Here is a 27,501-nt window from a genome sequence, read left to right as displayed (position 1 = left end):
TTATCTTGTACGTAAATATCCAGTGTGTACCATGGTACGCCTTGCGGATAGACAACCTCGTCCTCTGTGGTGTAATGTGTGTTGCCAGCCCTCAGGAGCTACCTTGGCTCCGGTATAACAGGATGGTCACCCATCCAAGTGTTAACCCACCCCGGCAGCACTTAAATTCGGTGATTTGGCGGGCAACAAGTGTTACCACTGTGGCAAGACGTTTGAAATTGTTACAAATCCTCTAAAATATCAAAGTCCTGTCACTATGTTTCTGACAAGGGAACCTCCCCATCGACCCCCCTCAGATTTAGTTCTAAGTTGGCACAGTGGATAGGCCTTGAAAAACTGAACACAGATCAATCGAGAAAACAGGAAGAAGTTGTGTGGAACTATGAAAAAAATAAGCAAAATATTGAAATTGAGTAGTCCATGCGCAAGATAGGTAACATCAAGGACAGTGTGAGCTCAGGAGCGCCGTGGCCCCGTGGTTAGCGTGAGCAGCTGCGGAACGAGAGGTCCTTGGTTCAAGTCCTCCCTCGAGTCAAAAGTTTAGTTTTTTATTTTCAGGCAATTATCAAAGTTCGGGCACTCACACATAATCAACTTCGCTCTCCAAAAATTCCAGGACATGTTCAGATTTGCTTGGACATATGCAGGATTTGACGGTCTACACAAGGAAAAATTTGAAAACGTTAAAAACATATGTTTTGACAGAGCACAGGGAAAACTGTGCGACTGCTAAACTGTTGCATTCATTTGTTGCAGTTTATGCGAAAAACTCTTACGTTTTCATCATTTTTTTGGGAGTGATTATCACATCCACAAGAAGACCTAAATCGTGCAAGGTAGAAGAATCTTTTTACCCATTCGCCAAGTGTTCAAGTTAGGTGGGTCGACAACATATTCGTGTCACGTGACGCACATGCCGTCACCAGTGTCGTATAGAATATATCAGACGTTTTTTCCTGTGGAGGAATCGGTTGACCTATGACCTTGGGATCGAATGTTTTCGGTTCCCATTAGAGAGGCACGTCCTTTCGTCTACTAATCGCACGGTTTTTCGGTGCGGTCGCAGAACACAGACACTAAACTGATTACCGTGAACATAGACGTCAATGAACCAACGGACAGAGCATAACTTTGCGAAAATAATGAAAGTAAACTTTTCACTCGAGGGAAGACTTGAACCAAGAACCTCTCGTCCCGCAGCTGCTCACGCTAACCACGGGACCACGGCACTCCGGAGCTCACACGATCCTTGATGTCCCCTATCTTGCTCATGGACTACTCAATTTCAATAATTTTGGTTATTTTTTTCATAGTTCTACACAACTTCTTCCTGTTTTCTCGATTGATCTGTGTTCAGTTTTTCCAGGCCTATACACTGTGCAAACTTTTAACTAAATCTGAGGGGGGTGCGATGGGGAGGTTCCCTTGTGAGTAATGCCTACGACGCCTACGGAGCCTAAATCTCGGAGACGACGGACGAACACTGCAGCTTGTAGACCCGGCTGTAACTGGAGACTGCACACGACTCGGTGCAGTGAGGAGAACTGCCCGCCGTAGCTCAGTGCTCCCGTACTTAACGAGGCATCGACCAATCACTGCCCACACACATGATGTCCACGAGTTTGTCTCTCCGGCGCCCTACCCATACAGCTGCTGCGCTACGAGTGAACAGAGGGCGCCTTATCGATTGTGGTGGGCGGTACTCTCTGTAGCCGTGAGTACCGTCACCACACCGAACATTGACAAGAACATTTCAGAAGTCGCCATGTCACAGCACTCTTTCTATTGCACACTGAAACGCCATGCGTGTCCATATACGGAGATATATAAACAGGCAGAATAGGGCGCTGCGGTCGGCAACCCCTATTTAAGACAAGAGTCTTCCTCATCTGTTAGATCGGTTACTGCTAACACAATGGCAGGTTATCATTATTTAATATTTAAGTGAATTTGAACGAGGCATTATAGTCGGCGCAAGAGCGACGGGACACAACATCTCCGATGTACCGATGAAATGGGGATTTTACCGTATGACCATTTCACGAGTGTACCGTGAATATCAGGAGCAGATAAAACATCAAATCTCCGACATTGCTGCGGACAGAAAAAGATCCTACAAGAAAGGGACCAACGACGACTGAAGAGAACCGTTCAACGTGACAGAAGTGCAACCCTTCCACAAATTGCTGCAGATTTCAATGCTGGGCCATCAATGAGTGTCAGCGTGCGAACCATTCAACGAAACATCACCGATATAGGCTTTCGGAACCGAAGGCCCACTCGTGGACGACACAACGTTTTACGCCTCGCCTAGGTCTGTCAACACCGACATTGGACTGTTGATGACTGGAAACATGTTGTCTGCGGATAGACGTGTATGGGCATGGAGACAACATCATGAATCCATGAACCCTTCATGTCAACAGGGGACTGTACAAGCTGGTGGAGGCTCTGTAATAGTGTGGGGTGTGTACATTTGGAGTGATATGGGACCCTTGGTACCTTTAGATACGACTCTGACAGGTGACTTGTACGTAAGCATCCTGTCTGATCACCTGCATTCATTCGTGCCCATTGTGCACAGTGACGGACTTGGGCAATTCCAGCAGGACAATGTGACACCCCACACGTCCAGAATTGCTAGAGAGCGCATCCAGTAACACCCTTTTGAGTTTAAACACTTCTGGTCCGCCAAACTCCGCAGACATGAACATTATTGAGCATTTCTGAGACGCCTTGCAATGTGCTGTTTAGAAGAGATCTCCACCCCCTCGTACATAGGTAGCGGTCGTCGATTTATTGGTAGAATATTACGGAAATGCAATCAGTTTCCAAAGAATATTGCTCACTAATGAGACCCATCCCAGAATATTGCTCAATTGTGTGGGACTCATACAAAAGAAGAATAAGAGGGATACTGAACGTATGGAGAGAAGGACAGCGCGAATGCTCGTAGGTTTGTTTGGCCCCCGGGAGAATATGTCAGAGATGTTTAAAAAGTGAACTGGCAGACGCTTGAAGATAGATGCAAACTGTTCCGAAAAAGTCTACTTACAACGTTTTAAATACTACATTCGAATGATGAATGATGACTCTAGGAATATACTACTATTCACTATACATGGGTCCTGTGGGGATCAGGAGGACAATATTAGATCAATTACAGTGTGGACAGAGGCATTTGAATAGTCATTCATCCCACACTGCGTACGTGAACAGAACAGGAAGAAGGCCCAATAACTTGTACAATGGGAAGTACCCCCCGCCATGCGCTTATCGGGGATTTGCAGAGTATTAGCAGGCACGACAAGGTAAGCTATTATTAAACGAAACTAGAGCTTAAATAGTTCAATATTTAACAAGCTTATTTGTGTGGCCATTCTCCACAGCAAGTACAGAAATACATGTTATATAAATAGAACCGCGTTTTCTTGCTGCAACTTTATTTATTTTTCCCAGGTAGAACATTTGATGTCAGATACAGAGAACACATGAGAGCCTGGACGTATGGGACAAACCACTGCACATTTGCAGAACACGTAATATAACGTAACCACAAACAACCACTACAGAAAAAGACAGAAAATAATTGGAATTAACAGTAAAAAACGCATCCTAACCCTGCAAGAAAATTACCACATACAGAAAATCAAAACAGTGATCAAGTACTTTGAGTTCTATGCTTACACTAACAGTTAAAATAATAGAATAACACTCCAAAAGAGAATTATCATAATAATAATACCCAACACCTTTTCCCTCACTCGTTCATGAATCCCTCCACAGAACATTTATACCAAAACTCAAATCAACAGATTACCAGACCTTTCAAGTACTTCCTCACAGCAATTACATTCATGTCGAAGATTCTACAACTGAAATCACGAACAGTCCCCGCCACACACACACACATACACACACACACACACACACACACACACACACACACACACACACACTCACACAAACACACATACAAAATTTAAAAAACGCAACCCAACCTACAATCACACTATTTAAAAAAAAAGAACCATATACATCTGCATCTACATTTATACTCCGCGAGCCGCCTTACGGTGTGTGGCGGAGGGTACTTATTGTACCACTATCTGATCCCCCCTTCCCTGTTCCATTCACGAATTGTGCGTGGGAAGAACGACTGCTTGTAAGTCTCCGTATTTGCTCTAATTTCTCGGATCTTTTCGTTGTGATCATTACGCGAGATATATGTGGGCGGTAGTAATATGTTGCCCATCCCTTCCCGGAATGTGCTCTCTCGTAATTTCGATAATAAACCTCTCCGTATTGCGTAACGCCTTTCTTGAAGTGTCCGCCACTGGAGCTTGTTCAGCATCTCCGTAACGCTCTCACGCTGACTAAATGTCCCCATGACGAATCGCGCTGCTTTTCGCTGGATCATGTCTATCTCTTCTATTAATCCAACCTGGTAAGGGTCCCATACTGATGAGCAATACTCAAGAATCGGACGAACAAGCGTTTTGTAAGCTACTTCTTTCGTCGATGAGTCACATTTTCTTAGAATTCTTCCTATGAATCTCAACCTGGCGCCTGCTTTTCCCACTATTTGTTTTATGTGATCATTCCACTTCAGATCGCTCCGGATAGTAACTCCTAAGTATTTTACGGTCGTTACCGCTTCCAATGATTTACCACCTATGGCATAATCGTACTGGAATGGATTTCTGCCCCTATGTATGCGCATTATATTACATTTATCTACGTTTAGGGAAAGCTGCCAGCTGTCGCACCATGCATTAATCCTCTGCAGGTCCTCCTGGAGTACGTACGAGTCTTCTGATGTTGCTACTTTCTTGTAGACAACCGTGTCATCTGCAAATAGCCTCACGGAACTACCGATGTTGTCAACTAAGTCATTTATGTATATTGTAAACAATAAAGGTCCTATCACGCTTCCCTGCGGTACTCCCGAAATTACCTCTACATCTGCAGATTTTGAACCGTTAAGAATGACATGTTGTGTTCTTTCTTCTAGGAAATCCTGAATCCAATCACAAACCTGGTCCGATATTCCGTAAGCTCGTATTTTTTTCACTAAACGTAAGTGCGGAACCGTATCAAATGCCTTCCTGAAGTCCAGGAATACGGCATCAATCTGCTCGCCAGTGTCTACGGCACTGTGAATTTCTTGGGCAAATAGGGCGAGCTGAGTTTCACATGATCTCTGTTTGCGGAATCCATGTTGGTTATGATGAAGGAGATTTGTATTATCTAAGAACGTCATAATACGAGAACACAAAACATGTTCCATTATTCTACAACAGATTGACGTAAGCGAAATAGGCCTATAATTATTCGCATCTGATTTATGACCCTTCTTGAAAATGGGAACGACCTGCGCTTTCTTCCAGTCGCTAGGTACTTTACGTTCTTCCAGCGATCTACGATAAATTGCTGATAGAAAGGGGGCAAGTTCTTTAGCATAATCACTGTAGAATCTTAAGGGTATCTCGTCTGGTCCGGATGCTTTTCCGCTACTAAGTGATAGCAGTTGTTTTTCAATTCCGATATCGTTTATTTCAATATTTTCCATTTTGGCGTCCGTGCGACGGCTGAAGTCAGGGACCGTGTTACGATTTTCCGCAGTGAAACAGTTTCGGAACACTGAATTCAGTATTTCTGCCTTTCTTCGGTCGTCCTCTGTTTCGGTGCCATCGTGGAGTGACTGAATAGGGGATTTAGATCCGCTTACCGATTTTACATATGACCAAAACTTTTTAGGGTTCTTGTTTAGATTGTTTGCCAATGTTTTATGTTCGAATTCGTTGAATGCTTCTCTCATTGCTCTCTTTACGCTCTTTTTCGCTTCGTTCAGCTTTTCCTTATCAGCTATGATTCGACTACTCTTAAACCTATGATGAAGCTTTCTTTGTTTCCGTAGTACCTTTCGTACATGATTGTTATACCACGGTGGATCTTTCCCCTCGCTTTGGACCTTAGTCGGTTCGAACTTATCTAAGGCGTACTGGACGATGTTTCTGAATTTTTTCCATTTTTGTTCCACATCCTCTTCCTCAGAAATGAACGTCTGATGGTGGTCACTCAGATATTCTGCGATTTGTGCCCTATCACTCTTGTTAAGCAAATATATTTTCCTTCCTTTCTTGGCATTTCTTATTACACTTGTAGTCATTGATGCAACCACTGACTTATGATCACTGATACCCTCTTCTACATTCACGGAGTCGAAAAGTTCCGGTCTATTTGTTGCTATGAGGTCTAAAACGTTAGCTTCACGAGTTGGTTCTCTAACTATCTGCTCGAAGTAATTCTCGGACAAGGCAGTCAGGATAATGTGCACAAGAGTCTCTGTCCCTGGCTCCAGTTCTGATTGTGTGACTATCCCATTCTATACCTGGTAGATTGAAGTCTCCCCCTATTACAATAGTATGATCACGAAACTTCTTCACGACGTTCTGCAGGTTCTCTCTGAGGCGCTCAACTACTACGGTTGCTGATGCAGGTGGTCTATAGAAGCATCCGACTATCATATCTGACCCACCTTTGATACTTAACTTAACCCAAATTATTTCACATTCGCATTCGCTAATAACTTCACTGGATATTATTGAATTCTTTACTGCTATAAATACTCCTCCACCATTGGCGTTTATCCTATCCTTGCGGTATATATTCCATTCTGTGTCTAGGATTTCGTTACTGTTCACTTCCGGTTTTAACCAACTTTCCGTTCCTAATACTATATGCGCACTATTTCCTTCAATAAGAGATACTAATTCAGGAACCTTGCCCTGGATACTCCTGCAGTTTACCAATATTACGTTAACTTTTCCTGTTTTTGGTCTCTGAGGACGGACGTTCTTTATCAACGATGATAATGTCCTCTCTGGTAAGCCGTCAGGTATTTTATCGTTTCGCCCAAGGGGGGGGTCCCTCTAACCTAAAAAACCCCCGTGTGCACGCCACACGTACTCTGCTACCCTAGTAGCTGCTTCCGGTGTGCAGTGCACGCCTGACCTGTCTAGGGGGGCCCTACAGTTCTCCACCCAATAACGGAGGTCGATGAATTTGCAACCATTATAGTCGCAGAGTCGTCTGAGCCTCTGGTTTAGACCCTCCACACGGCTCCAAACCAGAGGACCGCGATCGACTCTGGGCACTATGCTGCAGATATTAAGCTCAGCTTGCACTCCGCGTGCGATGCTGGTTGTCTTCACCAAATCAGCCAGCCGCCGGAAGGAACCAAGGATGGCCTCAGAACCCAAGCGGCAGGCGTCATTCGTTCCGACATGTGCTACTATCTGCAGCCGGTCACACCCAGTGCGTTCAATAGCTGCCGGAAGGGCCTCCTCCACATTACGGACGAGACCCCCCGGCAAGCACACCGAGTGCACACTGGCATTCTTCCCCGACCTACCCTCTATTTTCCTTCAGCCCACTCTCTCTCTCCCTCCCTCACACACACACACACACACACACACACACACATACACACACACACACACACACACACACACACACATAGATGTAAACATGATGAACAGAAGTTGGTTTGGAGCATATCCTTCGTAAGGTTGGCAACATGTAGGTAAACAAACCAAACAGGAGGAAACACATAATGCAGTTACAATATTTATGTTGGTAAAAACATAGTGTTCTATGAAATACTTATATCGAGTGGCAAAAAAAATAATAGTACACCACAAAAAAGAAGGAGAAACATGGGGAAAACTGAAAAAGTTTGGAATGCAAAATTGTGTATATGTGTCGGTAATAAAGGGGTAGTACGACCTCCAGACCAGATAGAGGAAACGCAGATCACAGCAAACTGTAAACAATAACTTATTTACACAAAAGAACGCTACGTGAACTGTTTGATAATCTAAGAATAACAAAACAGCATTATTACAGATCCCACTGAAGATGCCTGAAACGCGTCTGGGAAAAATAAATTAAGTTGCAGCAAGAAATGGCGGTTATATTTACAAAACGAGCAGTTCCAATTTTTGAACAACAGTGCCATAGCGCCACTTGGTTCTTGTGCAATGGTGCAGTCCCGCTGTGTAGCTGCAGCAGGTCCAGCAGGGCCCTCAGCATCTCAGAGCCCCGCAGAGAGATGAGCGACTGACGGGCGCCCCCTGGCTATACTGTGCTGTGCTGCCCGCAGGCCTGTGGCGATGGGCCCGCGGCGCCAGCAGCTGGGCCTGCTGGACGAGAGCGAGCTCTTCATGGAGCTGATCCGCGACGTCGCCAACGAGCTGGACATCGACGTGCTGTGCCACAAGATCCTGGTGAACGTGGGCCTGCTGACGCACGCCGACCGCGGCAGCCTCTTCCTGGCGCGCGGGCCGCGCGACGCCCGCTACCTCGTCGCCAAGCTGTTCGACGTCACCGTAGATACGGGTGGGTGCAGTACTATAGCCAGCCCGGCCTGCCAGCGCGCTCTGCGCATGCGCGGCAGCAGCGCTCCTGCCGGTGTGGCACCTCTTCTGCAGCCTGCTCGATGTATACATACTGCACGTACTCCAGGTCCGCGTTGTTGTTATAAGACACTATAAGTTGTTGTTGTTGTTGTCTTCTTCACTCCTGAGACTGGTTTGATGCAGCTCTCCATGCTACTCTACCCTGTGCAAGCTCCTTCATCTCCCAGTACCTACTGCAACCAACAGCCTTCTGAATCTGCTTAGTGTATTCATGTCTTAGTCTCCCTCTACGATTTTTACCGTCCATGCTGCCCTCCAATGCTAAATTTGTGATCCCTTGATGCCTCAGAACATGCACTGCCAACCGGTCCCTTCTTCTTGTCAAGTTGTGCCACAAACTCCTCTTCTGCCCAATTCTATTCAATACCTCCTCATTAGTCATGTGATCTATCCATCTAATCTTCAGCATTCTTCTGTAGCACCACATTTCGAAAGCTTCTATTCTCTTCTTGCCCAAACTATTTATCGTCGATGTTTCACTTCCATACGTGGCTAAACTCCATACAAATACTTTCAGAAACGACTTCTTGACACTTAAATCTATACTCAATGTTAACGAATTTCTCTTCTTCAGAAACTCTTTCGTTGCCATTGTCAGTCTACATTTTATATCCTCTCTACTTCGATTATCATCAGCTATTTTGCTCCCCAAATAGCAAAACTCCTTTACTACTTTAAGTGTTTCATTCCATAATCTAATATCCTCAGCATCACCCGACTTAATTCGACTACATTCCATTATCCTCGTTTTGCTTTTGTTGATGTTCATCTAATATCCTCCTCTCAAGACACTGTCCATTCCGTTCAACAACTCTTCCAAGTCCTTTGCTGTCTCTGACAGAATTACAATGTCATCGGCGAACCTCAAAGTTTTTATTTCTTCTCCATGAATTTTAATACCTACCCCGAATTTTTCTTTTGTTTCCTTTACTGCTTGCTCAATATACAGATTGAATAACATCGGGGAGAGGCTACAACCCTGCCTCACTCCCTTCCCAACCACTGCTTCCCTCTCATGCCCCTCGACTCTTATAACTGCCATCTGGTCTCTGTACAAATTGTAAATAGCCTATCGCTCCCTGTATTTTACCCCTGCCACCTTTAAAATTTGAAAGAGAGTATTCCAGTCAACATTGTCAAAAGCTTTCTCTAAGTCTACAAATGCTAGAAACGTAGCTTTGCCTTTCCTTAATCTTTCTTCTAAGATAAGTCGTAAGGTCAGTATTGCCTCACGTGTTCCAGTGTTTCTACGGAATCCAAACTGATCTTTCCCGAGGTCGGCTTCGACCAGTTTTTCCATTCGTCTGTAAAGAATTCGCGTTAGTATTTTTCAGCTGTGACTTATTAAACTGATAGTTTGGTAATTTTCACATCTGTCAACACCTGCTTTCTTTGGGATTGAAATTATTATATTCTTCTTGATGTCTGAGGTTATTTCGCCTGTCTCATACATCTTGCTCAACAGACGGTAGAGTTTTGTCAGAAATGGCTCTCCCAAGGCCGTCAGTAGCTCTAATGCAATGATGTCTACTCCCTGGGCCTTGTTACGACTCAGGTCTATAAGACGCACCTCAATTTTTAAACATTTTTTTTAAAACAATAACATTTTTACCGTTTTTATTATTAGATTGCCAACCCAGACTAAAAAAGTTCTTATCAATCTCAATGAAGTTCTCCAAAAGACCTGTAACTAAATTATTTTATTTTATTTTAATGACAACCAGTTTCGGTATTTCACTATGCCCTCTTCAGGACCCATATGCATCTCTCAAAATAAACGATGATTCCACACAGTGCCACGTATCTGATAAACTTAAAACTTCGTTAACCGATTTGCACGGGGAAAGATCAGGGCGAGAGAAAATATGGATTCCAATTACAGTCATCGAAACAAGAGAACGAGCACACAGTTCAACCTAAAATAGGGTGGTGTAGAGAATTTAGCTTAAGACAGACGTGATGAAGAGTTCGTTACAAGGAAAGAATTTGGTACGAAGATTTGGGACCGTTAAGCAGCTCTGATCACGAACTAACTAACGGTGCTCCAGCAAACAGTTGCACTGCGGTCTTACCGCCATTGCCTCGTGGTACGGCTGCAGAGGGAGCCCCTACCGTCCAACAGCATCCCAAATGCGTCCAGACTGGAGCTCGTCCCAATCTTCAACTTCCTCGTTCGCTCTTCTACACCTGCGAGAGAACACACAGGTTGTGCATCTTCCAGCCAATCACAGGGCTCGCTTCTAGATGCAACGCGACGTCGTAATCGGCTCGCATCAAAAGCGAGCTGTATGGCCCGTTTTAACGGACAGACTCTACCGAAAGATCTGGATACTTCTACCTCTAACTTACATCAATCACGAATTCGGAAGGAAAGATCTTTCCACTTAAGTGCTCCAAGTCATGTACGCCAAGACAGGGAGGACTGGTGTCCTCTGCCACCATTTCGCTCCTTGTTCTACGATCCCCCCCTCCCCCCTCGTGCTATTGTCCTGCGCGTTCCAACGGTTAATCCTACATTTTCTAAGCTTGGAGAGACCAGAAAGTTCGCCTTAGCCCACAGCCAAACTTGCAGAATGGATTTGAAGCAAGACAGTGAGTGTTCGATACCCGAAATATGCTGATCGTACAGAAAAAGTCAGGATTAAAATTGAGCACAATCCCACGGATAACTTCTCATACTCATTGTTCCTAGCATAAAATGATAAAGATGGCATATGAAAAAGGATAGAATACCGTATCTACCTGATAGGCTATACTCTACTAAAAGATGTACTCAAATAAGCGAACGTCTACCAGTACTTATACACCCTCCGCAACGCGCAGTACTGTCGGTTGCGGAGTTCAGACGTACCAGGTGTGTAAGCATGAAACCGGAATTTGGCTGCAATAATTACACGTCTGTTGTTTGAAGCAGATAAACAATATTTTATTCAAGATAATCTCCGTTGCTATTTATACATTTCTCCCACCTCTCCGGCAGGCTATGAATGCTACGTCAAAAAAACAGTTCTTCTTTTGAAGCGAACCAGTCAGCGATCCATTTTGGTACAGATTTGGGTTGGGGTGTTTAGGGAAAGAGATCAAACAGCGAGGTCAACGGTCTCATCGTATTAAGGAAGGACGGGGAAGGAAGTCGGCCGTGCCCTTTCAAAGGAACCATCCCGTCATTTGCCTGGAGCGATTTAGGGAAATCTTGGGAAACATAAATCAGGATGGCAGGACGCAGGATTGAACCGTCGTCCTCGCGAATGCGAGTCCAGTGCGCTAACCACTGCGCCACCTAGCTTGTTGAGCCAAGTCTCGAGAATAAGGCGCGTGCCCTAATATTTCCCCACTGAACGCCTCGATCGTTAACTTTTTCCATATTCCAGTCGTTTCTCACGTAATGCTCTATTCAACCCCTTACCGCATAATGTGCCAGATATGGCACATACCACTTTTCTCTTTGTCAATCTCATATCTGAGAATATATTTTCAAACTGCGTGTTGGGACAGATATGGCACACAGTCAAGAGCAGCTGTGCAAGTAGTGTATGCCATCTGTTGGGAGAGTAAGGAATTGCGTGTTATGAATCTTTGCTTTGTGTTGCTAGCTGTTTACATCCAAGTTTGGTCACACAAACAGTTGCAATCAGGTACAGTAAACGATTGATTTCAGTGTTTATATTATTTGCAGAGGAAAAAGGACATCTGTGGACAGTTATAAAGAGGTAAGTTTACATATTTGTTCATTAGAATACATATAATACTGAAAAATAGGTCTGTGACGGATATGGCACAACATGCAGTCCGGTCCAATCGAGTACGTGGTTGCATTTTACCTAAGGAGACAGCAATGAAGAAGAATGGGCGAGGCAGCATGGAGAAAAAGGTAGCAACAGTAGACGGTGTGCAACTGACAGTAGTCTCCTGGTCTGATAATAAGTAGTCAACACTTTGTCAACTTACGTTGGATGCAAACCAGAAGGCGAGATCAAGAGGCTTTTCAGGGAGGAGAAAGAATACAAACTGGTACCTTGTCCACACTCTGTGATGACCTACAATGACTACATGGGGGGTGTCGATCTATTAGACTCTATGCTAGGATATTATAGAATTCAAATCAGATCAAAGAAATGGTACTTGAAGATATTCTTTCATCTAGTTGACTTGGCTTGTGTGAACAGTTGGCTGTTATGGAGAAGAAGAAATACGGACTACATGCCCCTTGTTGATTTCAAGGTCGCAGTTGCAGAGGCCCTCTGTAAAACTGGGAAATCCTTATCCAAGAAACGTGGTAGGCTAAGCAATGAAATACAAAAACAGCTTGACTGGAAGAAGAAGAGAGGCCCTACAGCAGATCTTCCACAGCGTGAGGTGCGACTGGATGGGATTCATCAAATGCCTATCTGGCTGGAAAACCGTGGTCGTTGCGAGTATCCAGAATGCAAGGGAAAATCCTACATAGCGTGTATGAAGTGCAGTACAACACTGTGCTTGAATAAGGAGAGAAATTGCTTCATCATGTTTCATAATGAATAGAGAAAAATGGAAACAGAATGTGTGTTATTTTCTCAAAATATGTGTATTGTAATGAATAGAAAGAGTAATTGTTTTACATAAATACAGCTCTGCTAGTTCATGTACGTATCTTATTGTGTATTTTCCACATTGTGCATCATCAATCCCAAAACTGGTATCACATGGTATTAGTCGTTACTGCATGCTGTCCCATATATGGCACAAACCCTTAATTCTAAAATAACGGCCCCTACATAAGAATTACAATTTTTTAAGCATTTTTTATGAAATCAGAACATCGAACATAACATGTAACATTTTTTTCAGAAAAATAAAAAAAATCATGCAGTGAGGGGTTAAGTCGATCATTTGCTGTTGGTAGCGACCAGTGTTAACGGTTTCACCAGGTTTTAGCAGCTCATAATAGATGACACCCTTCTGACCCCCACCAAACGCAGATAATTGTCTTCTTCCCAAAGCGATTTGGTCTTGCAGTGGATGTCGATGATTTGCCTGGATTCGCCCATGAGCTACGATACTTTGGATTCTCAAAATATATCCATTTTTCATCACTTGCCACTATTCGATGGAGAAATGATTTTCTGTTGTATCTGGCTACAGCATTTCACAAGCGGTTTGTCGATTTGTTTGCAATCTGTCATTTAGTTCATGCGGAATCCATTTTACCACTTTCTGCACCTTTCCTATAGCTTTCAACCGAAGAGAAACGAGTTTCCCGCGCTCGTCGTTTCTCACATCAAAATCGCCACTTTGAATTTTTTGAATAACTCGAAATACTGTGTTTTCCCAGGAGCATGTTCACCGAAAGTTTCGACAAGTATTCGATGCGATTCTGCAGCAGTTTTCTTCAAATGATGACAGAAAACCAATACTGTCCGCAAATCGTAATTCGTAAGCACAAAACTCAACCTGTTTACGGGTTTGAAGCAGATAGCGACGTGCGGAACTTGGGTTACTATGTGTCGATATTCGTCGTCAGCCGTTACAGGAAGCATATGGCGCTGCATACGCGGTCTCACGCGCCCTTCACTGACGGTTAACACCATCTGTTGGGAAATTCCGGTTTCATACATCTGTACCTGGTACATGGAAATGTGACGCAGTGTTCCGGATTCGGCGGTGACGCCCGAGCTAACGACCACCTCCCCCATTTGACCGTTAGCATCGTATTCGTGCGATAACTTTGTAAACGGCCGCGTGATTTGCAACCGTCGCAGACTGGCGCCCACCATAGGCGATACAACCTGCAGCCTCGTCATCTGTGTTGACAATGATTCAGCGGGGTCTGCAGCTCGCATACCGATCGCTGATTTGTCGCTGCCGGCTTCGGAATATTCATCAGCAAGCAGCGCGTCACATCCTGCTGCGTCGGCCGTGCGAAATTATTCGCCGCCGGTTTTTCGGCCGAATATCGGGACACCGTTCCGCTTCGCAGGTTATTCAATTCCTCCCTTAAACGCACGGCAAGTTATTTAATAACGCTCATCAGTGTAATCGAAAATTACATTGTCGCCCAGTTATGTATCTCACCTGATGGCAACAAAAAAAAAGTCTGTCTCCCAGTGGAGGCAAATGGGATTAGCGCAGTTGGGCGTCGAATTAAGCTGGACGGCAGTGTAAATGAATAACAGCTGCGACGTGATGGGAAATTTTAACCGGACGGGTGTAGTGGCCTTCAGTTCCAATTCTCCACTCTTAATAATGTACCAGCCGATGACATTTCCCCCTTTACAATTATATTCATAATTGTTTCATTCTTTCCACTACAAGGCAATAACATAAATTATTCACTCAGAAACGAGTTGTCAAAAAATAACTGGCATAGTAATTGTCATGTCTACAATTCGTCTGCACTAATTTCACTGTAAAGCTACGTTTTTGTGGATTATAATCTGCAATCTAAGAAACGAACGTCTTCTTGACGTTACAGTAGTAAGTCAACTGAACATTTTTAAAGTTCCCAGAATGAGATTTTTCACTCTGCAGCGGAGTGTGCGCTGATATGAAACTTCCTGGCAGATTAAAACTGTGTGCCCGACCGAGACTCGAACTCGGGACCTTTGCCTTTCGCGGGAAAGTGCTCCACCATCTGAGCTACCGAAGCACGACTCACGCCCGCTACTCACATCTTTACTTCTGCCAGTACCTCGTCTCCTACCTACCAAACTCTACAGAAGCTCTCCTGCGAACCTTGCAGAACTAGCACTCCTGAAAGAAAGGATACTGCGGAGACATGGCTTAGCCACAGCCTGGGGGATGTTTCCAGAATGAGATTTTCACTCTGCAGCGGAGTGTGCGCTGACATGAAACTTCCTGGCACTTCAGCAGTGCTAGTTCTGCAAGGTTCGCAGGAGAGCTTCTGTAAAGTTTGGGAGGTAGGAGACGAGATACTGGCAGAGGTAGAGCTGTGAGTACCGGGCGTGAGTCGTGCTTCGGTAGCTCAGATGGTAGAGCACTTGCCCGCGAAAGGCAAAGGTCCCGAGTTCGAGTCTCGGTCGGGCACACAGTTTTAATCTGCCAGGAAGTTTCATTTTTAAAGTTTGCCTCCACTTTCTAAGATATTCTTTCACTGACGATACAAGCCATATCTAATGCATTTCTCAACACGCACAAAAGGGAAACAAGTTGAATGCTTTTACCTTTTGATGCAGTATACGCCGCACTGACTGCATTTGAAAACTTAATGTCGTGAGCTAGGCCCCCAGAACTGTCTGTACGGCTCTTCCAGTTGAGCTAACCTTGTAAGTTCATCTTTTTTCTCGTAATTCCTTCTACATTTCTTAAGGTGCTTTCGCAATGCGACCACTGTCAGTGACAGGTGGTGTAAAAATAAAGCAGCTGGTGTACTTTGGTTACTTCACTGCAAAATGTCATACAGTATAACAGTTTTGGATAAGTCACCTAGCCAAGCAGAAGTGATTCGAATCCAAGAGCGTCTAATACGGGTTATTTTTTTATGTACATTCAAGGATACACTCCAAAAGTCTGCTCACAGCACTGAGTATACGAAATAATGTTCTTCAATATATTTATCCCATAATGAATGTTAACTCTATTAATGTTTCGAATGGACAGCTAAATTTAATCGAAAAGAGTGTCCTTTTATTGGTGGCCAAATACTTCAAACTCCAACGGTAAATTTCATTGCAGGGCCAGTTTATAAACTTATCATTAACTATATCGCATAATCTGATAGCAGAAACGCAAACCGTGTGAGACTTGAAATCTCGTTTTGTTTTAGACCGTGCTTAGCTAGAAACTTATCATTTATATGACTGCTCTTACATTAAATGTTCAAATGGTTCAAATGGCTCTGACGTCATCAGTCGCCTAGAACTTAGGACTACTTAAACCTAACTAACCAAGGACATCACACACAACCATGCCCGAGGCAGGATTCGAACCTGCGACCGTAGCGGTCGCTCGGCTCCAGACTGTACCTCCTAGAACCACACGGCCACTCCGGCCGGCTCATATTAACATAAATATACGATACTTAAGTTGGACATGTGGTCTTATTCATAAATTTAATTGCGAAGGAGGAGAAACTTCAACTTTTTCCGTTTTGCTAAGTCTAGCAGGGTCGGCATGAACTTTACCTGAGCTGTCTATCTGTACTTTCTTCTCTGTGTAACCTGCTGTTAGCACACCATACGAGCTCAGCGCGAAGCTCGTAAGTCACAAAACAAAGTAGTCTCATATTAAATATTGAAACAAAATGGTTGGCCCCCGCATTGCAATGCAACATCGTTACAGTGAAACGAACAGATTAGGAATGCAGGGGTTGTCTTTAGAGGGTCGCCTAACCAGTATCATCTGTCGGAAAATATTTTGGTTTTGAGATTCAAATCAAGTCCAAATTTAATAAACGATTTATTGACTCCAAAATCTTGGCGTATAACACACTAAAATGACAGAAAATAACTCCCCAACTAAATGAACATAACGTCTCATAATGTTGACTGAGAAATTGCTCCAATACAATGATCACAAAGTCTTCTTAAGTACCAAAACACAAAGCTGGATTTAGTAGTGAATCTCCCACTATTACTGTGGAGAGGTATCTCATGTATTCGGAAGACTGTTTAGGAAACGCTACAAGTTTCCTTAACCTGTGCAACTTGCAAAAGCAAATGTAACGAGTCCAATACCCACGAAACAATACAATTAACCACTCACTCAAGTTTCTTAGCAAATTGAGCAGCTCAGAAAGCTTACAGCAAGAATACAAAATGTGGGACTTATTCAAAACACAACAAACATGCGCCAGAATGCGGCAGTAATCACCGGATACGGAGAGCCGAGATGACGACAGCAAATGCCCGCCCCCGACTACTTCAGGACCACAAATGCCTCAGATGGATTCCCGACGACAAATGACTGAAATTGTCCCCCGCTAACTTAACTTCCAACTTCTTGAACAAGTCTACATGGAGGGGAGGACACAGTGATTAGCGAGAATTTTGCTTTATTTAAAAGAACACAGAGGAACCTACTCTTGACTTACAGAACGCGTTCTAACATGCAAGAGACTGGTACTGGCTGCTAGCCATGTTCCAATCGTTGCTCAAGACCTTTGCGGCTAAGCGCGGTGACGGTCAAGACTCAGCTGACTGAATAACAAGATTTGTTGGGAAAGGCAATGAATTTTCTCACGGTGGCCTGTTCTTAGATCTGCATACAGGGAGGTGAATTCATCACGCACAATTATGCTCTAGAGACTTGCAGTGGCTTTGCAGCAACTGCCTTCAATGGAGAGAGCCACATCTACCGCCAAAGTGTGGGTTAGAGGCTCACCGCACTTGCTTCGGCTAACTGCAGTACCCTGGTGAACCACTCCCCTTCTTCAGAGTCTCTGTAACTGATCTTCTGTTGTCAAGGCAGACGAAGAGGCAAACACCTGGGTCCACTCGCTTTTAAAAAGATAACTTCGAACACTTCCTCCACAGTAAGCCTTCCACACTCCTAAGAAACAGCCAAGAAACGATAAGAAACAGGTGACAGTCACATTACAAAACGTCAAAAGAAAATTATTTCAATTCGTTTTCAAAATTGATTTCGGTGTCTCTTAGCTACATTAATTCAAAAAGGGGAGAAAGGGTTATCAGGTATTTCTGAAAAGTTCCTACTGCTCTGCACCAGTAAGATTCAGTCAAGTACAGCGGAATACATTTTTGGTCGTAGGGTTATATTTACAAACTCCGCCATTATTATCTGGCTGCTCATTCCAAGCAGTCGACTTTATAACACAGTAAAGTTGTTGTAAGGTAGTTGTTTATCGCCTAGTTCTCTTATGTATTCTAGGATGTTCATGCATTTTGAAGCAAGGAAAATTTTATGCATAAATGTGAAATTTCCCGAGAATATTATTTCATACGATGTTCACAAACGGAGGAATATAGAGTAAGCTGACTTTCTGATGATTTTATCGCCGAAACTGGTAATCAAAAGCAAACCAAATATGACTGAAGTTTATCTGTGAGAACTTCTACAGAACACTGGGATTTGCTTATTTTCTTTCTGGCATGTTATTCTTATCGTTAACACTGTATCCTGCACCACATACTTCAGCAAACTTCGTTTTTATTAAGTTAAGTTTTCACCCAATTTACTGTGAACTAATCAATAATGTGTTTCAATGTTTCGTTTATTATTAACTGTTTTGATATAATTATACAGCATTTGATTATGATGCCAAGAGAATTACTTCTCTTAAGCCAGAATCCCACACCCATCGCAACAGTACAAGTTTATGTGCCAACTAGCTCCGCAGATGATGAAGAGATTGAAGAAACGTATGATGACATAAAAGAAATTATTCAGGTACTAAAGGGAGACGCAAATTTAATACTCATGGAGGACTGGAATTCGGTCGTAGAAAAAGGAAGAGAAGGAAAAATAGTAGATGGTAATGTTTTTGGAAACTTGCAGTAAGATTCTATGGGACCAAACTACTAAGGTCATCGGTCCCTAGGCTTACTTACACACTAATTAAACTAACTTAAATAAGTTACGCTAAGGACAACACACACCCATGCCCGAAGGAGGTCTCGAACCTCCAACAGGGATGCCACGCGAACCGTGACAAGACGCCTCAGACCGTGTCGCTACCCCACGTGGTTGTAGTAGATGAGTATGGACTGGGGGTAAGGAATGAAAGAGGAAGCCGCCTGATAGAATTTTCCACAGAGCATAATTTAATTGTAGCTAACACTTGGTTTAAGAATCATGAAAGAAGGTTGTACACGTGGAAGAGACCTGGAGACACCAGAAGATTTCAGATTGATTATATAGTGGTAAGACAAAGATTTCGGAACGAGATTTAAATTGTAAGACATTTCCAGGGGCAGATGCGGACTCTGACCACAATTTATTGGTTATGAACTGTAGATTAAAATAGAAGAAACTACGAAAAGTTAGGAATTTGATGAGACGAGACCTGGATAAACTCAAAGAACCAGACGTTGTTGAGAGAGCATCAGGGAACGATTGACAAGAACAGGGGAAAGGAATGCAGTAGAAGAATAATGGGTAGCTTTGAGAGACGAAATAGTGACGGCAGTAGAGGATCAAGTAGGTAGAAAGATGAGAGCTAGTAGAAATCTTGGGTAGCACAAGAGATACTGATTTTAATTGATCAAAGAAGAAAACATAAAAAAAACAGTAAATGAAGAAGCCGAAAGGCAATACAAACGTCCAAAAAATGAAACCGACGAGGAGTGGGAAATGGTTAAGCTGGAATCGCTAGAGGACAAATGTTTAGAAGCATATATTACTAGGTAAAAGATAGATTCCACCTGTATGAATATCAAGAGCTCAGTCCTAAGCAAAGAAGGGAAAGCAGAAAGGTGGAAGGAGTATATAGAGGATCTATACAAGGGCGATGTACTCGAGAGGAATATTGTGGAAATGGAAGAGGACATAGATGAAGATGTGATGGGTGACATGATACTGCGTGAAGAATTTGACAGAGCACCGAAAGACCTAAGTCGAAACAAGGCCGTGGGAGTAGACATTATTTCGTAAGAACTCTTGATAGCCTTGGGAGAGCTAGCCATGACCAAGCTCTTACATCTGGTGAGTAAGACATATGAGACAGGCGAAATACCCTGAGACTTCAAGAAGAATATAATAATTCCAATTACAAAGAAAACAGGAGCTGAGAGGTACGAAAATTATCGAACAATCAGTTTAAGAAATCATGGGTGACAAACAGTAACAAGAAGTCCTTACATAAGAATGGAAAAGCTGGAAGAAGCCAATGTTTGCGGAAGATCTGTTTGGATTCCGCAGAAATGCAGGAACACGCAAGGCAATACTGATCCTGAGACTTCTCATAGAAGATATGTTGTGGCGTAACAAGCTAGCTACGCCACACTGAGAAGGGAGCCGAAAGACACGCGTACACACACACCGACTGGCGTCAAGTCTGGAACAGGATAAGTATTGAATTCTAACAAGAAAAGTATGCAGCTCCTCAAATACTTAACTTTATTCCATGTTGTGGTACATCGCTGTTGATAATACGAATAAGACTCTCTTCAGATACGGTTAATGGCGCCTTGCTAGGTCGTAGCCATGGACTTAGCTGAAGGCTATTCTAACAGTCTCTCGGCAAATGAGAGAAAGGCTTTGTAAGTGTAGTCGCTAGCAAAGTCGTTGTACAACTGGGGCGAGTGCTGTTCCGTATCTCGAGACCTGCCTTGTGGTGGCGCTCGGTCTGCGATCACACAGTGGCGACACGCGGGTCCGACATGTACTAAATGGAGCGCGGCCGATTTAAGCTACCACCTAGCAAGTGTGGTGTCTGGCGGTGACACCACATTCCTCCCCCGCAAATCGGCGAACGGTCGTGTTATAAGGCTTCCGCCCGCCGTGGGGAGGACCCCATGTTGACGTATGCGATGAGGTGGGGAGCCTAACAACAGGCGAGGCTGTGCCACCCGCATCCGGCCATTCGGTCCGAGGGGATCTAGGAAACGCCTGAAAACCTAGTCCAAGGTGCACGTCAACATGCGGTGTATGCGCCCGTAAAGAGACAGAAGGGGCCGAAGGGTCGACCTCCATTGCGTCGGGGTATCCGACGCGCGATGACGTCATGTGGTCCGGAGCGGGCAAGAGTTCCATGGCGGAGGACAGCTGGTCACGGGAAGCGATCGGCGGCGCGTGACCCAGGGAGGCGCTTGGCTGCAGCGAAGCGTCCAAGGCGGGCGGCGCCGGCGGAAGAACAGGCGGCGGCGGCTGCGGCGGCGCGTCGCCATGGGGCAAAATGGAAGGCATCGTCGGTAACACCTGGGGATGAGGCGAGCCAGTAGATGGGTCCCCAGGGCGCAGACCGGACGGCACCGTCGCTGAAAGCAGACGGGGAGCGGCAGAACCCGTGCGACGACAGAGGCGCAGCTGATTGAGATGCCGACGCCCCTCACCAGAGGCCCCCAAAACCACATACATCGCGCGGCCGAGGCAGCGAAGAATGCGCCCTGCGAGCCAACGCCGTGAACCTCGATAGTTGCGATAGAATACAACGTCGCCTGGAGCAAAAGCAGGAGTCTGCCGCTGCACAGGAACCTGATGCGGCGGATGCAGCAAAGACATCAAGGTTCGATGAGGACGACCGTGGAGCAACTCAGCCAGCGAGCGACCATCTCGCGGCTGAGAGCGATACGATGACAAAAAGAGCAACAACGCGTCCTCCCGAGAATGCGACTCTTTCAACTTCAACATCTGTGACTTGAAAGTCCGGACCAATCGTTCAGCGGCACCGTTTGACTGAGTCGAAAACGGCGCGGATGTCAGATGTTCAATACCATTGGCCTGGCAGAATGGCTGAAATTCTGCGGACATGAATTGTGGGCCATTGTCGGAAACAATAGTCTGCGGACGACCTTCAATGCAAAAGATAGCAGACAACGCTTGGATGGTGGCAGAGGACGTCGTGGAAGACATCCGGACAACAAAAGGAAAATTACTGAAGGCATCTACCAGAACCAACCATCCAGCATTCCAGAATGGACCAGCAAAATCGATGTGCAAGCGCTGCCAAGGGGAAGTGGCTTTTGGCCATGCAAAGACTTTCCGCGGCGGTGCGGATTGTTGTTCGGCACACGCCATGCAAGAAGAACACATATTCGTAATCGCAGCATCGATTCCGAACCAAGTACAGTGCTGACGAGCAAGTTGTTTCGTTCGCACTATACCCCAATGTCCTTGGTGAAGAAGCCGTAAGACAGAGGACTGTAACGAACGTGGGACCACGACTCTGGACTGATCATTATCAGAACGCAACAACAAAACACCACGTCGAACAAAAAGTCTCTCCTTGTGAGCAAAAAATCGGCGAACCAACGGATCCTCGATCCGAGAATTTGACAAAGGCCATTGCGTAGCAACAAAACGCAAAACGGTAGCAAGGACAGGGTCAGCAGCTGTGGCTGTAGCTACACGACGAAAATCAATCGGAAACGAATCGACCACTTCATCGGTTTCCGCATCAATGAACATGCAAGCAAGTTCGGAAGAATTGAATGCTTTATCCTCAGCAACAGGCAAACGGGACAACGCATCGGCGTTTCCGTGCTTAGCAGTGGACCGATACAAGATATCGTAGTGGTACTGCGAGAGGAAAATAGACCAGCGAATGAATTTCTGCGCTGTACGCGGAGGTAAAGGCTTGTTCGGATGGAAAAGCGACGTCAAAGGTTTGTGGTCTGTGATGATGGTAAAGTGACGACCATACAAGAAATCATGGAACTTAGTAACACCAAAGACGAGAGCCAAAGCTTCTTTCTCTATCTGTGAGTAATTTCTCTGCGCAGACGAGAGCAATTTTGACGCAAAGGCAATAGGGCGATCATGCGAGCCAACTTTGTGCGCAAGCACAGCACCGATCCCGAAATCCGATGCATCTACCATCAACAAAAGGGGTTTCTGGGGATCGAATGGCGTAAGGCAAGTATTAGAAAGCAACGCCGATTTCAACTGGCGAAAGGCGCGTTCGCATTCCGTCGTCCAGACGAACGGAACACCCTTACGGCGTAAGCTATGAAGCGGAGCTGAAATAGAAGAGGCATTGCGCAGAAAGCGATGATAATACACTCCTGGAAATTGAAATAAGAACACCGTGAATTCATTGTCCCAGGAGGGGGAAACTTTATTGACACATTCCTGGGGTCAGATACATCACATGATCACACTGACAGAACCACAGGCACATAGACACAGGCAACAGAGCATGCACAATGTCGGCACTAGTACAGTGTATATCCACTTTTCGCAGCAATGCAGGCTGCTATTCTCCCATGGAGACGATCGTAGAGATGCTGGATGTAGTCCTGTGGAACGGCTTGCCATGCCATTTCCACCTGGCGCCTCAGTTGGACCAGCGTTCGTGCTGGACGTGCAGACCGCGTGAGACAACGCTTCATCCAGTCCCAGACATGCTCAATGGGGGACAGATCCGGAGATCTTGCTGGCCAGGGTAGTTGACTTACACCTTCTAGAGCACGTTGGGTGGCACGGGATACATGCGGACGTGCATTGTCCTGTTGGAACAGCAAGTTCCCTTGCCGGTCTAGGAATGGTAGAACGATGGGTTCGATGACGGTTTGGATGTACCGTGCACTATTCAGTGTCCCCTCGACGATCACCAGTGGTGTACGGCCAGTGTAGGAGATCGCTCCCCACACCATGATCCCGGGTTTTGGCCCTGTGTGCCTCGGTCGTATGCAGTCCTGATTGTGGCGCTCACCTGCACGGCGCCAAACACGCATACGACCATCATTGGCACCAAGGCAGAAGCGAAGCTCATCGCTGAAGACGACACGTCTCCATTCGTCCCTCCATTCACGCCTGTCGCGACACCACTGGAGGCGGGCTGCACGATGTTGGGGCGTGAGCGGAAGACGGCCTAACGGTGTGCGGGACCGTAGCCCAGCTTCATGGAGACGGTTGCGAATGGTCCTCGCCGATACCCCAGGAGCAACAGTGTCCCTAATTTGCTGGGAAGTGGCGGTGCGGTCCCCTACGGCACTGCATAGGATCCTACGGTCTTGGCGTGCATCCGTGCGTCGCTGCGGTCCGGTCCCAGGTCGACGGGCACGTGCACCTTCCGCCGACCACTGGCGACAACATCGATGTACTGTGGAGACCTCACGCCCCACGTGTTGAGCAATTCGGCGGTACGTCCACCCAGCCTCCCGCATGCCCACTATATGCCCTCGCTCAAAGTCCGTCAACTGCACATACGGTTCACGTCCACGCTGTCGCGGCATGCTACCAGTGTTAAAGACTGCGATGGAGCTCCGTATGCCACGGCAAACTGGCTGACACTGATGGCGGCGGTGCACAAATGCTGCGCAGCTAGCGCCATTCGACGGCCAACACCGCGGTTCCTGGTGTGTCCGCTGTGCCGTGCGTGTGATCATTGCTTGTACAGCCCTCTTGCAGTGTCCGGAGCAAGTATGGTGGGTCTGACACACCGGTGTCAATGTGTTCTTTTTTCCATTTCCAGGAGTGTAGTTAATTTTACCCAACACACTCTGTAGCTGTTTCACATTTTGTGGTGAAGGCAAATCTTGTATGGCACGGAGGTGCTCTGGACTCAGATGTATGCCTTGGGCATTGATGACATGGCCCAGGTATGGTAAGTCACGAGCAAAAAACACACATTTGTCCTTCCGCAAGCGAAGACCATGTTGGCGCAATACCTGAAATAATGTTCGTAGGTGTGCTAAATGCTCGTCTACCATCTTTCCGGAGATCACAATATCGTCCAGATAGTTCGCAGCAGTAGGGACCGACGCACAAATAGTTTGTAAATATTGCTGAAACAATGCAGTGGCGGATGCACACCCGAATGGCAGTCTTTTGAAGCGGTACAAACCAAGATGCGTGTTAACCACCAAGACGCGCTGGGATTCGGCGTCCACTGGGATTTGCAAGTACGCATCTGCTAGGTCCAACTTGGAAAAGTATTTACCCGGGCACAGTTTATCAAAAAGATCTTCCGGGCGGGGTAAGGGAAAAGTTGCAATCACGAGTTGTGGATTCACTGTTGCCTTGAAGTCCACACAAAGTCTCAGTTTTCCGGAAGGTTTTGGCAAAATGACTAAGGGTGAGGCCCAGAGAGAAGCTTGCACACGTTCAATTACACCTCGTGATTCTAAATCGTTTAATGTTCTTGCGACCTCATCACGCAATGCGTGGGGAACATTGCGTGCTCGGAAAAATTTCAGTTGCGCGTTTACTTTCAGTTCCAAATGTGCTTCATAGTTTTTATCGCAACCAAGGCCCGGTGCAAAAATGTCTGCAAATTCTTCACACAAACGAGAAACACTGTCTGACGGCACAGTCTGATTCACTGATAGGACCTGATTTACAATAGACATGTTAAACAACTGAAATAAATCTAAACCAAACAAGTTCACTGCAGTAGAAGAACGAAGAACGTAAAATGACACAAGTTTTGTTTGTCCCTTATATGTTGCAAGAAGGGTGCACTGTCCTAACACAGGGATAAGCTGTCCTGAATAACTTTTTAACTAAACATTTGCGGCACGCAACGGAGGTTTGCCCAGTTGTTCGTACGTGTCGTGATTGAGCAATGAAACTGCAGCTCCGGTATCGAGCTGGAATGGTATGACCTTGCCATTAAAGTCCAAATCTACAAACAGGTTATTGTCCTGCTGACGACAAGAGCGACTGTCTCATGCAATTGGAACTGAGACAGGTACAGCATCACTTGCTAATTGATGTGATTTCCGGCGACGTCGACGCACACTTTTTGTGGGACGAACACGGTCACTGTTAGAGAGAGTGGCACTGGGCGGAGTGGAATTAACTACATGAATGTCCAAGGGCGAAGGTCCATGAGCCTGAGTATTCTTGGTTTGATTCCAGCGCGAAGCAAAGGGCCTGGAATGATTCTGATTGTCTGATCTGAGCTTTTTCTGGCAAACACTTTGAACATGTCCTTTCTTATTACAGAAAAAGCAAAGAGCTTGGCGGGACGGGCAATTGTCACACGAATGTCTAGTTGCACACCACGGGCATGATGTCACTGCATTTGTATGCTGGCGCGGCACACCTGGTTTAGAGCATGGCGGCAGCTGTGCTGACGTGCGCGAGGGCAGTTTACCGGGCCGCTTAGCGCGCCCGGCAGGCCGGATAATGTTACACACGGCCGGCAAAGTTTCAAATGAGTCCTGAGCACAGTCAAGTGTGTCTTGCCTATCCAATATGTCTATCACTTGTTGAAGGGAGGGATTAACTAGTTTCAAAATCTGCTCCCGTATGCGAACATCAGAAACGTTCTGTGCAATTGCATCACGTACCATAGTATCTGAATAAGGAAGGCCACAGTCACATTCAAATGCACAATCCCTAGTAAGGCCTTGCAAAGTTGCAACCCACTCCCGATTAGTTTGACCGGCCGTACGTTTTATACGAAAGAACGTATACCTTTTTGCAACTACATTGACTGTTTCTTTGAAATAGGCGTCCAATGCCGACAAAATTTCATCGTAGGACAGAGTTGCTACGTCGCGTCGGGGAAACAATTTCACTATCACACGGTAGGTGGACACACCTACACACGAAAGCAAAAATGGCTGCCGCTCATTACCTTCAATTCTGTAGGCGGCGAGATGAAATCCAAACTGGCGGGACCACTCGGTCCACGATTCCACGTCAGGGTCGTAGGGCCTAGAAGGCGGTGCAACTGCATGGTGTGGCTGCGGTAGCGGTGAAGCGGCAGCTGCCACATCGGTTTGAATGGCACGTTGACCCTGGACGAGCTGTCCAAGGGCATCCAATAACGCCTGCGTCTGCTGATTCTGCAAGAGATAAAATTCGGACAGTACATCTGGAGATTGCGGCGAAGCCATGACACAAATAAATCAGAGCAAGTTACTATCAAAATGACTGCAACTTGGGCGCGTCACCAATACTCGGCGCCAATGATGTGTTGGCAAATGTGCCAGCACCTTGTAGATAGAGGCGGCCGAAATCTAACGCAGACGGGCGTGAATTCTGGAACAGGATAAGTATTGAATTCTAACAAGAAAAGTATGCAGCTCCTCAAATACTTAACTTTATTCCATGTTGTGATACATCGCTGTTGATAATACAAATAAGACTCTCTTCAGATACGGTTAATGGCGCCTTGCTAGGTCGTAGCCATTGACTTAGCTGAAGGCTATTCTAACAGTCTCTCGGCAAATGAGAGAAAGGCTTCGTAAGTGTAGTCGCTAGCAAAGTCGTCGTACAACTGGGGCGAGTGCTGTTCCGTATCTCGAGACCCGCCTTGTGGTGGCGCTCGGTCTGCGATCACACAGTGGCGACACGCGGGTCCGACATGTACTAAATGGAGCGCGGCCGATTTAAGCTACCACCTAGCAAGTGTGGTGTCTGGCGGTGACACCACAAGATAGGTTAAGAAAAGGCAAATCTACGTTCATGGCATTTGTAGACCTAGAGAAAGTTTTTGACAATGTGCACT

The 27,501-nt window shown here is 45.6% G+C and overlaps 1 protein-coding gene across 1 annotated transcript in view; it reads left to right on the top strand.

The window, feature by feature from the left end:
* Positions 1-27,501, top strand: part of LOC124606457 (cGMP-specific 3',5'-cyclic phosphodiesterase) — a gene marked incomplete at its 3' end in the record, with an annotated part of 598,053 nt that overhangs the window by 72,586 nt on the left and 497,966 nt on the right. Inside the window, exon 3 of the mRNA XM_047138439.1 lies at positions 8,168-8,403. Coding sequence (XP_046994395.1) covers positions 8,168-8,403 — 236 coding nt within the window. The remainder of the gene's footprint in view (positions 1-8,167; positions 8,404-27,501) is intronic.

Source organism: Schistocerca americana, chromosome 3 (assembly GCF_021461395.2).
Source record: "Schistocerca americana isolate TAMUIC-IGC-003095 chromosome 3, iqSchAmer2.1, whole genome shotgun sequence".
Classification (NCBI taxonomy): domain Eukaryota; kingdom Metazoa; phylum Arthropoda; class Insecta; order Orthoptera; family Acrididae; genus Schistocerca; species Schistocerca americana.
The sequence above is the reverse complement of the archived record's forward strand: the minus strand, read 5'-3'. Positions and strand labels throughout refer to the sequence as shown.